Source organism: Carassius auratus, chromosome 49 (genome assembly GCF_003368295.1).
Source record: "Carassius auratus strain Wakin chromosome 49, ASM336829v1, whole genome shotgun sequence".
Classification (NCBI taxonomy): Eukaryota; Metazoa; Chordata; class Actinopteri; order Cypriniformes; family Cyprinidae; genus Carassius; species Carassius auratus.
Window position 1 is genome coordinate 10,871,032 of NC_039291.1, and position 16,271 is coordinate 10,887,302.

The 16,271-nt window shown below is 37.4% G+C and overlaps 2 protein-coding genes across 2 annotated transcripts; both read left to right on the plus strand.

Annotated features, from left to right (window-relative positions):
- Nucleotides 1-7,833, plus strand: LOC113065911 (uncharacterized protein PB18E9.04c-like). Its single transcript, XM_026237453.1, has 20 exons — nt 1-44; nt 194-253; nt 636-1,091; nt 1,301-1,348; nt 1,463-1,530; nt 2,091-2,183; nt 2,273-2,310; nt 2,403-2,533; nt 2,800-2,917; nt 3,039-3,097; nt 3,191-3,235; nt 3,324-3,391; nt 3,662-3,705; nt 3,844-3,886; nt 3,993-4,027; nt 4,107-4,234; nt 4,338-4,452; nt 4,939-6,576; nt 7,030-7,341; nt 7,734-7,833. The coding sequence occupies exons 2-20, from the start codon at nt 208-210 to the stop codon at nt 7,831-7,833; spliced, it is 3,585 nt and encodes a 1,194-aa protein (XP_026093238.1). The 5' UTR covers nt 1-44; nt 194-207.
- Nucleotides 7,325-16,236, plus strand: LOC113066188 (adhesion G-protein coupled receptor G2-like). The gene is made up of 18 exons (XM_026237940.1): nt 7,325-9,155; nt 9,603-9,810; nt 9,898-10,054; nt 10,151-10,303; nt 10,606-10,725; nt 10,816-10,861; nt 10,971-11,074; nt 12,707-12,828; nt 12,987-13,258; nt 13,339-13,426; nt 13,506-13,789; nt 13,934-14,035; nt 14,136-14,258; nt 14,337-14,513; nt 14,592-14,768; nt 14,847-15,023; nt 15,104-15,280; nt 15,359-16,236. The coding sequence occupies exons 1-18, from the start codon at nt 7,979-7,981 to the stop codon at nt 15,475-15,477; spliced, it is 3,783 nt and encodes a 1,260-aa protein (XP_026093725.1). The 5' UTR covers nt 7,325-7,978; the 3' UTR covers nt 15,478-16,236.
- The last annotated feature ends 35 nt before the right edge of the window (nt 16,237-16,271 follow it).

Here is a 16,271-nt window from a genome sequence, read left to right on the forward strand (position 1 = left end):
ATCCCAAGGTTTTGCCAGCACCCAAGAGTTTGTTTCGACATCTAGTAAGTGTTCCTTTTCTATATATAGACATATAGACAAAGCATTGTACTTTGTGTGTCTATTTACATTTTGCATTTGCATTTTTGCATTTGAATTTGCTTGGTGCAGTGTCGAATAACACTTTGTCCCTTCCTCCCTCTTCCTTTCTAAGGTCCCCTCTACTTGATGTTGACTTCAATAATTACTGGCTCACAGAAAACCACCACCCAAGGTCAGTAAACCGATGTAAGATGCTGTGGAATATAAAAAGCTGGAGTAGAGAGTTCCAAATCAACTTCAGTCAGTGAGCCTGATGTTGAATGGGTCAGAAAAGTTGACTTTTAGCAGCAATGCTTTAAAGGAGATGAATCTAGAAATAGCATGGGTTTTATACAGAGAAATGTGCATTAATTGATTCCTGTTAAATCGCACCTGCTACAGTCATCTGAATTCAGATTTGTTACACTCACCACCCTTAACAATCGATTTCAAGGCTCCAAATTACAGTGTTTCAATTTTTATGCATAATTTACAGCCTTATTTAGCATGCAGTGAATCTGCATTGTACGTGGTGCAGCAATCAAAACGAATTCCTTTTCATTTCTTTCACACAGGACAGAACACACGCTCTGCTTTAACCTCACAATCCAGAACCACATCAAATAATGCAGGACTCGCCACAACAACTTCTAAACCTTCAGTAACCCTTAGTGCACCAACACAAATTCCCCTCACATCAACTTCCACATCAAACACTATTACGCCCGCTAATCAAGCTCTGACTAGTTCAGCTGTTAATAACACAACTACTGTGTCAAATGCTAGTGGATTAAATATGTTACCTCCAACTCCAGCCTCACTTATGTCTTACATAACTACTCAAACTACACAGAGCACTTCAATATCTGCCCAGACACTTTCAAGCAATCATGCTAGCCATCCAATTGGTACTTTTGAAACAACAGTCAATCATACGACAGCAAGCTCTTCTGCTGCACCAACTGTCGTGGCTCAAGTAGCAAATCAGACAGCGGTTCTACGAACAATGACGTCCGATGCATTATTCACAGGTATGGCTATTATCATAGCATTCTGATTATGCCGTTTTTCTTCTTTTTTGGAAAAAAGACAGATGGCTTCTATTTCGGTGATAATTACAGGATATTAAATTAAATTCCTTACCTTCATTCTCTCATTCTGCCACATATTACATAATTTACACATTATACAATTAATCCTAATGGTTCAGTGCTTTGATATGTCTTCTCATTTGTTTCAGAGCCATTTGCAGCCCAGTGTGACTTTTCCCAGTACTGCGCTAATGAATGTAAGAAAGAAAACATTTTTAGACCAAGCCTACTTAATTCTCAGACGACATCATTTAGATTAAAAGTGGTGATTCCTGGGGATGTGTAATAATATCTCTCTAATTACGTCACAGCATCATACTACTGGATGCTTGTGGAGGTGAATGGCTCTAATATGACAGAGGGAGAGATTCAGATTTGGGTATGAGCTGTTTTACTTTTAATAATAATCAAGTTCTAATGCTGAAATACTGTTTTTATTTTTTCAAACAAAATACTTTTCACAATTTCAATTTTGGTCTCATCTGTCCATTAAACTTTTCTGCAATAGTTCTCTGGTTTGTCAGTATTATCTTTAGCAAACTACAGAAATTTAAGCAGTGACTTTATTCTTGCAACTCTGCCATGCACACCATGGTTGCTCTCCGGAACGCATGAACATTAACATGATTCATATACCACGCACAAAACATTGATTGGATAATTTTCCAGCAAAAGTATATATTTTTGTCTCAATTGTTTGATTGGGTTCTCTTTGTCAAATTTCAGAATTTTGGGGTCTTATTTATGCAGAAATTATTTAGAAAATTCTAAAGCATTCACAATCTTTCAAGCATCATTGTGTATAATGGTTAATAATAATATTTAATAACATTCTTGTGTTGTATAATTATTTTAGAAGCTAAAGGGTACTTTATAAAATAGAGTTTTTAAGTTTTTTGTTTTCTTTTTGAAATTTTAAACAAATCCCTGATTCCTCAGTTTTTAGATCTTTTTAATAAAAGCACCTGTTCTGCTGGAGTTTCAACAACAGGAATCAATACAACATCATGCAAAACTCACATAGTCTTTGTGGTAAGTATCATTTGTTTTCAAAGATCAGGTCAGGGCTGAGATGTTGTCCAACACTGCATACTTATAAAATTTATTTTTCATTAATATAGACTGCCGAGGTTAGATGTGTAGCCAAGCAGAACATCCAGTAAGTCAAACATAAATCTTTAAAGCTACACAACAATGATTTCACGTCAAGTAATTTAGCATCAAGTAACACTTTTACTGTAAATATTACAGAAGGACAAACTGCACTGTGCTGCTACAGCTGAGCCAACCTGTGAATATGTGCATCCTCCGAAGGCTGGTGCAAAACGGGACTGTAAACCCATCAATCAAGATCCAGCTTCTGGGAGATGTAGAAAGAGTGGGTGAGTGAGACAAACACAGATAAATATGGGCTTGATTAAGTAACTCGGATACAGTATTCAGGAATAGTTCACACATACTGTAAATGGAAATTCTGTCATAATTTACTCACTTAAAAGTGAATGCAGACTGGTGGCTCTTTGCTTCAAAATGACAAAAGGCACCTGAAAAGCATAATAAAAGTGGTCCATTTGATCTGATCATATACAGTAACAATCACAGACTTTGTTTTGTTTTTGAGGTCTCACTGAATGGCTTTTGTTTATAGGTAAAGGCTTGTGCCCAGAGCACAATAATTCGCCCCCAGGAGATGGTTTAGTGCACTGCACATCTCTAATGTCTTATGATGATTTCTGCAAGACCCAGGGGACTGTCAATGTCATATGGTAGGACTTACCACACTCTTTAATTAGTCCTGCGGCAAACAATTTCGAAATTTTTAGTGTCTACAATATTTATGTGCGATTGCATTAATCATTTCCTAATGTTTGCTCTATCTTGCATTAGTTCTTATAAGGAAAATGGCTTTGTTCCTAAAGACTTGGTTGCTAATCAGTCCTGCAACGGTGAGTGTTTTTATTCTTTGGACTTACTTTAGTCTTCATTTTCTGACTAATACCAGTATCATATTCAAAACTGAAATTTAGTTTTTTTTTTAGTCGAGAACCAGCAACATTGTGAGTGTCACGTGTTTACCAACAACGGTGAGTGGAACATATTTTTTTTATGTAAGAGTACGTACAACATGTCATGGACCAATCAGACTCCAAGCTCTCTCTTCCCCACTTTTAGAGACATATTATGCTGTTCGTCTAAATATCAAAAACCCAGATGTGAATTTCCTCTACATTCAGAACATGGTGAGTTTTTAGACAAATGATTCTTGCAAACAGGTAAAATCCCTTTAGGAAGTATTCTTACCAAAACACATCGGCAAGTTACAATAGTGTTTTAACTAGCCTGACTACGTCAGACTTCGTACGTCCGCTCAATTTCAGTTCGCTTCTGTCTACGAAGCAAAGCGAAGTAGCAGAGTTTAGTATTACCAGGCTAGTGTTTTACCTCAATGAATGACAAAGTATGACAAAATACAGTTATTGTCTTATTAATTATATTGTTTCATCTAATAGGTTATACAGTTGAGCACTCCCTGCAGCGACTCCGGAATGCAAGGGTATGTCTGCAATTTCTGTCAGAAATAACAAAAATACAAAATATTGGGGTCAAACTTTTTATTATTGTGCATATATATGAAACATTATTATTATTATTATACAGTTTCTTTATGGTCGGTCATGTTTCATGTTAATAGGTCTCTGTGCAATTCTTTTACTAAAGTATCCCAGTTGTATCAGGTGAACATCCATTTGTTTTCCATCTTCAGTAAAATAATCTTGTTACAAGTGGGTCAAATCATGTTTTCTAAATCTGTTCTAAAAGGCTGTGATTGATACTTTGCAGGGAATGCACTTGGAATGTTTTGGTGAAGGAACAAGGTAAGTTCTACTGTCGTGTGCGTTTTTATGTGTGTGTGCATGCATTTACAGACAGCTTAACCTGTCTGTCATTCCTCAGGCTCTACACTTGTATGTTAACTCTGCAGCTGTCAAAACAGCTGGATGCGTGTACTGTTAGTACTGCTATTGCTGTTCTTTGGAAGGACAGTACCAACATTAGTTTTGATGGACCTCTCAGTCGAATAGGTGAGTGCTGAACTGTATGTACTGGTATTCCCCAATTACAGCTACATCCAAGTGCTGTAAACTGTAAAAATGCAATAATTTTTTTATTCTCTCTACTATACAGCCATTTGTCATTTGCCCACTGATTCGGAAACCATTCCTTTGAACTCAACTTTTACTTGGATGTCTGTAAATTTAAATTCCAGCCACATTGATGAAATCAAAGACAGTTTGAAATGGTAAATCTTGTATTTAGTTCATATTGCATACTCCACATTTGTATAAAATTTCAATTAAATTTCAGTTAATAATATATTTCCATGTTTCATGGGCTATATTCACATTGAACATTTACATTTCTGGATATCAAATTCAAATTGAATTGAATTTTTTTACAAATCATTCAAACTATATTACAAACTGAATGATTAACGATTAAACATCAATCCAAACAAAAAGCAAATCAGAACCGTTGGCAGTGTGAACATAGCCATTTAATTTGGTTCTAATGTTAGTCCTAGAACAGCATTCCTGTCAACCAGTCATATGTCAGCTTCAGGCTTAGTACTGGAGTTGTGGTTTTCAACAACATTCTTATCAACCTATCATTTCCTCATTCCGGCAGTATATAGTGGTTAGGATTATTTGTTTGACAAGAATGTTGTTTCAGGACTAACAAAAACCTTATCCAAACAAACTTTCCAATCTTGCCCTTTGTTTCTCAGTGTACAGGGTCAGACATTTGCTGTTATCTTAAATGAGAGCTGTAAAGTCTCATCTTCTGAGTCCTACCCATCTCAAGCTGTCCATCCTAGAACAAGCTCTGAGAGCAGTGCTACATTCCCAAACATCACTTCTTTGTCAGTAACTACAGATCGGACACTGACCAACCAAACACTCACTGCAGTCACACCATCTATCACAAACACTTCTAATACACCACTTAATACAACAGTCCTAACATCCAATACATCCATCAGCAGTACAGTCACTCAAACAAATACTGTTGCACATTATACAGCAAGCCTGCCACTCAATTCAACACTCAGTATAGGATCGGAAGTCATTATAACAAGTGCACCAAATGAAATAACCACCTCAATGGTCAGTACAACACATACAACAACTGATGAAACATCTCAGCCAGTTAATACAGCAGTTACAACACACAGTATAACAACCTCACCTGTCAGAACAACAGGTACATCAAATAATATACCAGCATCAATGGCCAGTACAAGTACACATGATATAAAAACCCCATCAGTCAGTGCAATGGGTATAGCATCCAATATAACAACCTCATCAGTCAAAACAGAAACAACACTCAATATAACCACCTCACCGGTCCAAACAACAGGTACACTACACAATATAACATCATTACTGGTCAGTACAACAAATATGTCACACGATATAACCCCAACAGCCAGTGAAAAAGGTATACCATACAATATAACAACCTCACCATTCAAAATAACAGAAACAACACTCAATATAACCACCTCACCGGTCCATACAACAGGCACCTCACAAAATATAACAGCCTCAACGGTCAGTGCAGCACTCGATGTAACAACTCAAACGGTAAACACAGCAGATCCAACAGACAGTATAACAACCTCAACAGTCAGTACAACACTCAGTGTAACAACTCAATTGGTCAATACTGCAGATACAACAGACAATATAGCAACCTCACCTGTCAGTACGACACATACAACACTCAATGTAACATCTCAACCAGTCGATACAGCAAATACAACAGACAATATAATAACCCCACCTGTCAGTAAAACAGCTATATTAAACAATATAACAACCTTACCAGTCAAAACAACAGAAACAACACTAAATTTAGCAACCTCACCAATCAGTACAACAGGTACATCAAACAATATAACATCACCAGTCAGTACAACATATGTGTCACCTAATATAATAACCACACCAGTCAAAACAACAGAAACAACACTCAATTTAACAACCTCACCAATCAGTACAACAGGTACATCAAACAATATAACATCACCAGTCAGTACAACATATGTGTCACCTAATATAATAACCACGCCAGTCCACGCAACAGGTACACTGTACAATATAGCAACCTCACCGGTCAAAACAACAGAAGCAAAACTAAATTTAACAACCTCACCAGTCAGTACAAAAAATGTGTCACCTGATATAATAACCACACCAGTCAAAACAACAGAAGAAACACTAAATTTAACAACCTCTCCAATCAGTACAACAGGTACATCAAACAATATAACATCACCAGTCAGTACAACATATGTGTCACCTAATATAATAACCACGCCAGTCCACGCAACAGGTACACCGTACAATATAACAACCACATCAGTCAAAACAACAGAAACAACACTAAATTTAGCAACCTCACCAATCAGTACAACAGGTACATCAAACAATATAACATCACCAGTCAGTACAACATATGTGTCACCTAATATAATAACCACACCAGTTCACGCAACAGGTACACCGTACAATATAACAACCACACCAGTCAAAACAACAGAAACAACACTAAATTTAGCAACCTCACCAATCAGTACAACTGGTACATCAAACAATATAACATCACCAGTCAGTACAACATATGTGTCACCTAATATAATAACCACGCCAGTCCACGCAACAGGTACACCGTACAATATAACAACCACATCAGTCAAAACAACAGAAACAACACTAAATTTAGCAACCTCACCAATCAGTACAACAGGTACATCAAACAATATAACATCACCAGTCAGTACAACATATGTGTCACCTAATATAACAACCACACCAGTCAAAACAACAGAAACAACACTAAATTTAGCAACCTCACCAATCAGTACAACAGTTACATCAAACAATATAACATCACCAGTCAGTACAACATATGTGTCACCTAATATAATAACCACGCCAGTCCACGCAACAGGTACACTGTACAATATAACAACCACACCAGTCAAAACAACAGAAACAACACTAAATTTAGCAACCTCACCAATCAGTACAACTGGTACATCAAACAATATAACATCACCAGTCAGTACAACATATGTGTCACCTAATATAATAAACACGCCAGTCCACGCAACAGGTACACCGTACAATATAACAACCACATCAGTCAAAACAACAGAAACAACACTAAATTTAGCAACCTCACCAATCAGTACAACAGGTACATCAAACAATATAACATCACCAGTCAGTACAACATATGTGTCACCTAATATAATAACCACGCCAGTCCACGCAACAGGTACAACGTACAATATAACAACCTCACCAGTCAAAACAACAGAAACAACACTAAATTTAACAACCTCACCAGTCAGTACATCATATGTGTCACCTGATATAATAACCACACCAGTCAGCACAACACCGTACAATATAACAACCACACCAGTCAAAACAACAGAAACAAAACTAAATTTAACAACTTCACCACTCAGTACATCATATGTGTCACCTGATATAATAACCCCATCAGTCAGCACAACAGGTACACCGTTCAATATAACAACCTCACCAGTCAAAACAACAGAAACAACACTCAGTTTAACAACCTCACTGATCCATACAACAGATAAAACACACAGTGTAGCAAATCCACTTCTCAGTACAGCTGATACATCACACAATATAACAACCCCACCAGTCAATACAACAGAGGCCACATTCAACACATCTCCAGCGGTCAGTACACTCAATATAACAACCTCACTGGTCAACACAATGGGTACACCACACAATATGACAACATCACTGGTCCATACAATAGATACAACACACAATTTAACAACCCCAGTCCAAATAACAGAAACTACATTTGATATAACAAATTCACCGGCCAGTACAAGAGATACAACACTCAATGTAACAGCCTCACTGGTCCATACAACAGGTATCCAACCCAATATTTCTATATTACTGGTCAGTGCAACACCTAATGTAACAACCTCACCAGTTAGCACAACAGGTACACACAATTTTACAAACTCATTCACCAGTACAACAGATATAGCACTCAATATAACAACCCCACCAGTCAATAAAACAGTTACAGTACGTGAATTAACATATCCAATCAATACAACAGTCACACCACTCGACCTTACTGTCACAAGACTTAGTTCAACAACATCTTTAGTCAGTACAGCAGCCAAATCACTTGACACAACACTTGATAAAAGTACAACAACTCTCAACACATCAATCACTGTAAATACAACAGGTATGCCACTCATTACAACAGCTATACCACCTTCAACACCATTTCATACATCGGCACAGATAAGTGAATCACTTACTACAACAGTTAAACCAATAAATGCAACAGTCACACCTCACTTTGCTACTGCAATGCCACTAAGCACAACTGCACTTCATCATTCAACAGTCACGCCATTCAATACAACAGTGACAATACAAGATGCAACAACCTCAAATGATACAATCTTAGCCCACACTACAGAATCACCTAGTAATGTAAATGAATCAAACACAATTCATCATCTTGGCAGTACAATTGAATTCAACACAACAGCCATTCCTTATTACTCAACACAACTCAACAATGTCAATCGTAGCATCAACACAACAGAGACCTCCAGTAACGCATCAGAATTTAACACAACAGTAAGCCCTGCAGTTAATACAACACAGTTTAATATCACAAACACAACACAGATACATACGACAACCTTTCCAACAACAGAAAATATTACCAGTGGGCCAACCCACTACAGTACAGATTCCACAACTGCTCTATCAGTGACACATCCAAGCTCTCAGAAAAGCTCCACTTCCACAACAGAAGCTCCAACCCCAACGACTAGTAAAAGCAACACAACAACAGGCACTGCAAGTCCTGCCAATACAACTGTGCCAACAACATCTGTAACCACTTCAGGTTTGACTATATAGCATCTCAACTTTCCAAAACTCTAGTTTGTTGACACAAAATTTCAAATATAAATGATTTTGTTCACCCATCCACAACAGAAAAAAGTACTGAAACACTTAAGTAAATTATTATTTTTGAGTAATCCATTCCTTTTTAAGTTTGACTTGAGTAGGTGTTGTTCCAAAACTTTTCCTTTAGTGGAACACAGACAATGATACTTTGAACAATGTCTCAATGTTTTTTTTCTTTGATCATATCATGAAAATCTATGGGGTCCGAGCAACATTGGATCCCATTGATTTGCATTAAATAATCTGTTTGCAATATATATTTAAATAGTATAGCATTGTATCCAATGCAATGGAATTCTCTATCAAAATATGTTTTGGTGCCACTGTGTATTTACATGACACATCTTCAACAACTGCTCATTTATTTTTGTTCATTTTTCAGAGGCAACAACTAAAAGCCCAGATGCAGTGGCTAACGATCTTCTGAAACAAACACAGAATATGACATTTTTAAACTCATCTCAGGTCAATCAGCTGGTCAGCCAGCTAGAGAATATTATCTCCACTTCCAACATTAGTCTGAAACTACTGTCCATCATCAACAACTTATTAGACAGCTCTAAAGATACTCTGGCTCCCTTCTCTAACAGGTGAAATACGTGTGCAACACATGCATTCAATGTCTTAAACTGTAAAACAGGAAATATTTTATTCAAATAATGTATTGTGCTTTGTAGATTAATCCAAGCTGTGGATAACTTGGGTCTGAAACTTGTGATTCGCAACCAGACTGAAAACATTATATTTGATTCATTCGCTTTGACAGTGACCAAAGTTAATGGGAGCAACTTTGAGACAACATCATTCGCAATTGCAGATCCGCTAAACCCACAGGTTATAACAATTGAAGTCCAAAGTAATCCATTAACATTTTTGGATGTTTTTGGAAGTCACACTCAAAATTTGGTGTATATATATCTGGTTATACAGGTCACAAAAGGACAAGTCAGGGAAGTGGAAAGTTCCTCCTCTCTGGCCAAAATAACACTACCTGCGTCCCTGACAGAGAACCTCTCTCCAGAAGAAAAGAAGATGGCTTCTAGAGTCCAGTTCACTTTCTTTCAGAAAAGCACATTTTTCCAGGTAAAACTGGGTTGATTGGAGTTTTACCTTTTAAGGTGGCAGCACTGAACAATGTTTGTACATAAAATTTTCAGAAAACCAATTGCCCTCAGATGAAATGCAATAGTTTACAGAAAACTGAAAATTCTGTCAATAATTATTCACCTTCATGTCATTCTGTCTTTTCCCATTACCATGTATTAAAGCTTCAAAGGATGCAAAAGCACCACAACAGACACCCCACACTAACCGGATAACATTTTCAGAAATAAAGCTTAAATCTGCCTCATCAGTTGATTCTTTGATTTTGCATCTATCTACAGGATGAAAACCCTAGTCGACAGATACTGAACAGCCACATTCTGGGCTGTAGTGTGGCTAACCTGTCAATCAAAAACCTGAGAGAGAATGTTGAGTTTACTCTGAAGAATAAGAAGCCTGTGGTGTGTGTGCTAACATATCTACTGTACTTCATATCTCACTGCCAGCTGAAACCTGTCTGATCTATCTCTTCCTTAACTCCTTTCCCACAGGGGAACGATGTACCTTCCTGTGTTTTCTGGGACTATGGTAAAAACGGTGAGATTACACACCTTCTGAGAAACTGTTATTAGGCTTAATTAAATGTGTGATCTGTCTAATGTCTTTATTAATTTCTTTTAATTCCTATGTGTTTTGAATTTTCTAGGAGGTTTAGGAGGCTGGAATCCCGACGGCTGCCATCTGAACAAAAGCACAGAGAATGAAACCATCTGCAGCTGCAATCACCTAACTAGCTTTGCTGTACTACTGGTAAGTATGCCAGTGTGGGGGATTTTCTGCAGAAACGTCCACATTTTTTATCTAACTAATGCCTAATCCATAATAATGTCTAATCCATAATAATGTCCATCATGTCTAATTAACATTTATAAGTTAGAAAGATGCTTGATATCTAAATACTCAGAGCACAAAGAGTGATGAGCAAAGGCCTCAACATTAGATTTTTATTTGGCCTGCCAACATTTTCATTTTTTCTTTACTTTACTAATTTTTTAAACATTTTTAGAACTGTCAGTAATACACAAACTGTATATGCTATAAATAAGTGATATTTAAAGGAAGTCTTTTATGCTCACCCAGGATGCATATTATTGTTATTATTCTTATTTGATCAAAGAAACAGTAAAACCAGTTATATTATGAAATATCATTACTAATTAAATAACTCTTTTCTATTTTACTATAGGTAATTTATTAATGTGATGGCAATTACTCGTAATAAATTACAATTATTTGATCCTTCAGAAATCATTTTAATATGCTGATGTGGTATTCAAGACACATTTCTTCTTATTATCAATGGCTGCATTTACATTTGGCATTAACAAGCGATCCGTATCCGGATGTTGTCCACATACAGTACACATTGAAAAGACAAGTGTAGAGGTAGTCGAGGATGCATTCAGGTGGACGTCACACAAAACCCCACCCCCTCTGTCGCGAAATTTCCGAAGACATACAGAGAACACCCGCGAGGAGTGCTAGTTAGACTCCTAAACTTGTCTTTGGTTTGTAAAATGTCCTGCAAATGAAATTGCTTTTCAACAGAAAACCCAACACTTCAGGACTACATATTTATTTAAATAATGCGCGGTAAAGATCTGATCAGTTATCCAGATAGAGAAGTCAGCCGATGTTGTCAAGTGTAAACGCGCCGTGTTCTGAATGACTGATGATCCGATATGCTTGATCGGATCACAGTAATGGCCAAATGTAAACGCAGCCTTAAAATTGAAAAAAATTGTGCTGCTTAAAGATTGATTGAAATATAAGGTTAAAAAGAACAGAATTTATTTGAAACAGAATAATTGAACAATATTACTAGGGGTGCTCCGATCACGATCGGCCGATCGTTATGCGCATCTGGTCAGTAAAGCCGGTTCTCTAATCAGCGGTTAATTCCATCAGGTGCGTGATTTCACATAGAGCAGCTGTTACTACACAGAGCCGTTGTTAACTGAGAAGATGCACCAAAAAACACTGAAAATGAAGTGGATTTGCGCATCTTCTCTATTAACAATGGCTCTCTGTAGTAACAGCTGCTCTATGTGAAATCACGCACCTGATGGAATTAACCGCCGATTAGAGAACCGGCTTTACTGACCAGATGCGCATAACGATCGACCGATCGTGATCGGAGCACCCTCTAAATATTACAGTCACTTTTAATCAATCTTGCTGAATAAAAGTCTAATTTCTTTCCAAAAATCTTACTGACCCTAAAATATTTTTAAAAAATGAGGGGGGGGGGGGGTTAATAAATAAACAAACAAACAAACAGGTAGTGTATACATATATAGTAGGCTATATAGAATAAATATAGTATATAGGATATAGTATAAAGCTTTCATTAATCTTTTGCAACTTGTTTTGTCTTAAAAGAAAATTAGCCAGGAAGATGTATGTCAGTCAGATGGCAAAATCCTTACATTCATCACTTACATCGGATGTGGGTTGTCGGCCATCTTTCTCTCGGTTACTCTGCTCACCTACCTCGCATTTGAGTGAGTAGCATCCTCATTCTCAGTATTTATAAGCCCTATTAGATTAATTAAAAACCTCTGTGATGTATCTTATAAAATGTAACTGTAAACAAAAATGTATTTCCATCTGTAATTCCCAAATAACATTTATTTACCCATTGCTTCTTTTATCATTTCAGCAAAATCCGCCGTGACATCCCTTCAAAGATCTTGATCCATTTGTGTTTTGGCCTTTTAATGCTGAACCTGGTGTTCTTGTTGGACTCATGGCTGGCATTGTACAAAAAAGCTGAAGGCCTGTGCATTTCCACAGGCTTCTTCCTGCACTACTTCCTGTTGGTCTCCTTCACCTGGATGGGGCTGGAGGCTCTGCATATGTACCTGGCCATCGTCAAAGTCTTCAACAACTTCATGTCCAGATACATGCTGAAATTTTCCCTAGTAGGCTGGGGTGAGTTGAGCTGCTAAATTAGCCATGTGGTTTGTGGCTGTAGATGATTCCTGATTTAAGTTCAAGATGTGCTCTTGCAGGAGTCCCTTTGGTTGTTGTCATTATTGTGATTGGGGTAAACAAAGAGAATTATGGCCTCATAAGCTTTTCTGATGGAACTAATGCTTTGTAAGTATTCAGCTCATCATTTAAAGGTGTCACTCTGCATTATGTCATCGCTTCTAATGTTTCTATATTTCTGTTTTAGTTGTTGGATAAAAAATACATTAGCGTTCTACGTGGCTGTTGTGGCATACTTCTGCATCATATTTGTGTTGAACTTGGTCATGTTTGGGGTGGTGATGGTCCATCTGAGACGAATCAAGCGCCAAAACCCTCACAATAATCAGTATCGCAGCGGCTTGCATGACCTACGAAGCATCGTGGGACTCACTTTCCTGCTCGGGCTTACATGGGGCTTCGCCTTCTTCGCCTGGGGACCTGTCTGTTTGGCCTTCACGTACATGTTTACCATTTTAAATTCCCTACAGGGTGAGAAACAATGTGATGGATTTTGTTTTTATTAATAAAAAGTCTACATAATAGAATTGGACGTATAGTTTTCTTATTGTAATGCAAGTACCTCGGTAAATTGATGGAAAAGGGGTCTTTTTTATTGTTCTCTTTCTCTCTCAGGATTTTTTATTTTTATTTTCCACTGCGCTCTGAAGGAAAATGTCCGTAAACAGTGGAGAATGTACCTCTGCTGTGGCAGTTTACGATTGGCTGAAAATTCAGGTATCGCCACATTACCAAACCAAATAAAAAACTAGCTGCAGATTACATTTAATAAATGTTTTATGGGTGTCTCCTTTCAACCTCTCTTTTTTTTCTGCAGAGTGGAGTCGGACAGCCACACAGAACTCTAAAAACGCTTCAATTGGGAAGGCAGATTCAGGGTTCCACAGTGCACCCCGAAGCTCAGTGAGCAGCGATTACTCAATGCTGTACCAAGGCATCGGTCTGTTCTGGCAAGAAATGTGCAAATGCATTTTATTTAAGTCGAGACTGTTTTTAACTCTTTAATTTCACATTACAGGCTCACCAATGTATGACAATCTGGTCATATCAAGGGAAATGAATGACGATGTGGTCCTAAATGAGATATACAGTAAAATCCATCCATGGAAGAGGACTGTGAAGGCAGATTCAGGGATCCACAGTGCACCTCGAAGCTCACTGAGCAGCGACGACTCAATGCCGTCCCAAGGCATCGGTCTGTTCTGGCAAGAAATGTGCAAATGCATTTTATTTAAGTCAAGAATGTTTTTAACTCTTTAATTTTAATTTACAGGCTCACCAATGTATGACAGTCTGGTCGCATCAAGGGAAATGAATGACGACGTGGCCCTAAACGAGATATACAGTAAAATCCGTCCACGGAAGAGGAATGTGAAGGCAGATTCAGGGATCCACAGTGCACCCCGAAGCTCACTGAACAGCGATGACTCAATGGCGTCCCAAGGCATCGGTCTGTTCTGGCAAGAAATGTGCAAATGCATTTTATTCAATTCACGACTGTTTTTAACTCTTTAATTTCACATTACAGGCTCACCAATGAATGACAGTTTGATCATATCACGGGAAACGAATGATGACATGGTCCTAAACGAGATATACAGTAAAATCCGTCCATGGAAGAAGATTGTGAATGCAGATTCAGGGATCCACAGTGCACCTCGAAGCTCACTGAGCAGCGATGATTCAATGGCGTCCCAAGGCATCGGTCTGTTCTGGCAAGAAATGTGCAAATGCAATGTTATTCAAGTCAAAACCATTTTTTAACTCTTTAATTTCACATTACAGGCTCACCAATGGATGAGAGTCTGATCATATCACGGGAAATGAATGACGACGTGGTCCTAAACGAGGTATACAGTAAAATCCGTCCAAAGAAGAGGACTGTGAAGGCAGATTCAGGGATCCACAGTGCACCCCGAAGCTCACTGAACAGCGACGACTCAGTGGCATCCCAAGGCATCGGTCTGTTCTGGCAAGAAATGTGCAAATGCATTTTATTCAAGTCAAGACTGTTTTTAACTCCTTAATTTCACATTACAGGCTCACCAATGAATGACAGTCTGGTCATATCAAGGGAAATGAATGACGATGTGGTCCTAAACGAGATATACAGTCAAATCCGTCCAAAGAAGAGGAGTCTAAACGCAGAAGGACTCTAGGTGAAGAAACAGATCACTAAATATTCTGTTTCTGTCATGACTGAAAAAAAAACGTATTACCAAGATAAGAATCTAGTGACTTAGTTCAAAAACATATATTATGTTTTGTCATCAGTTTTGTCTGAATGAACGTTAAGGCTTTCAGCATTCAGCTTCATAGCCAGACATTTTGTTTTTGGTTATTAAATCAGGCTGCTCACAGCTAAGTAATGAATAGCAAGAGCATGTACCTATGGTAGCCAATGCGTTAAAGTATCACCATGTACTGAGAAGTGAGGAAATTGTATATTATGCTTTTGCAGCATCAAGGGTTTTAAAGTCCTATATGTTTTCAGCGAACAGTATTAAATAACTCTTCTGCAAATAAATAAATAGGCCTAATAAAATAAAGCTAAATGATGCAAGTGCATCAAATAGTACAAACAATGTTTTATAATAGATGAAGGATTGCACTTAAAAAGAAGGAAAAAAACATCTTAATCTTTTCATCTTAAATTCTGTCTTAAAAAGCATATAAATATGTCATGTGTTGTAGAAAGACGCAGATATGTCCATTGACCATATAGTAGTTTATTAGTTTTTCCACATTTTATAGTCATTCTCAGTTTTGTGATTCTCATATAAGTGGAAATATGAAGTTAATTCTGCTAATGTATCACAAATTTGTTACATGTAATCAAATGTGCTTTCATTTGTCTGTATTGTCATGAGTAATTTAAGGGTTCTGTTTAGGCAAAATATGGTATAATAGTAATTGTATATAGTAATATTGTAATAGATAAATTGTTTATCAT

Coding starts and splice junctions, on each gene's coding strand:
- LOC113065911 (XM_026237453.1), top strand. CDS start 208: ATGTTGACTTCAATAATTACTGGCTCACAGAAAACCACCACCCAAG. Junction 3,098..3,190: donor TGCTAATCAGTCCTGCAACG/GTGAGTGTTTTT, acceptor TTTTTTTTTTAG/TCGAGAACCAGCAACATTGT. Junction 3,236..3,323: donor TCACGTGTTTACCAACAACG/GTGAGTGGAACA, acceptor CCCCACTTTTAG/AGACATATTATGCTGTTCGT.
- LOC113066188 (XM_026237940.1), top strand. CDS start 7,979: ATGGGTACACCACACAATATGACAACATCACTGGTCCATACAATAGAT. Junction 13,427..13,505: donor TCTGATGGAACTAATGCTTT/GTAAGTATTCAG, acceptor TTTCTGTTTTAG/TTGTTGGATAAAAAATACAT. Junction 14,259..14,336: donor AATGCTGTACCAAGGCATCG/GTCTGTTCTGGC, acceptor TTCACATTACAG/GCTCACCAATGTATGACAAT.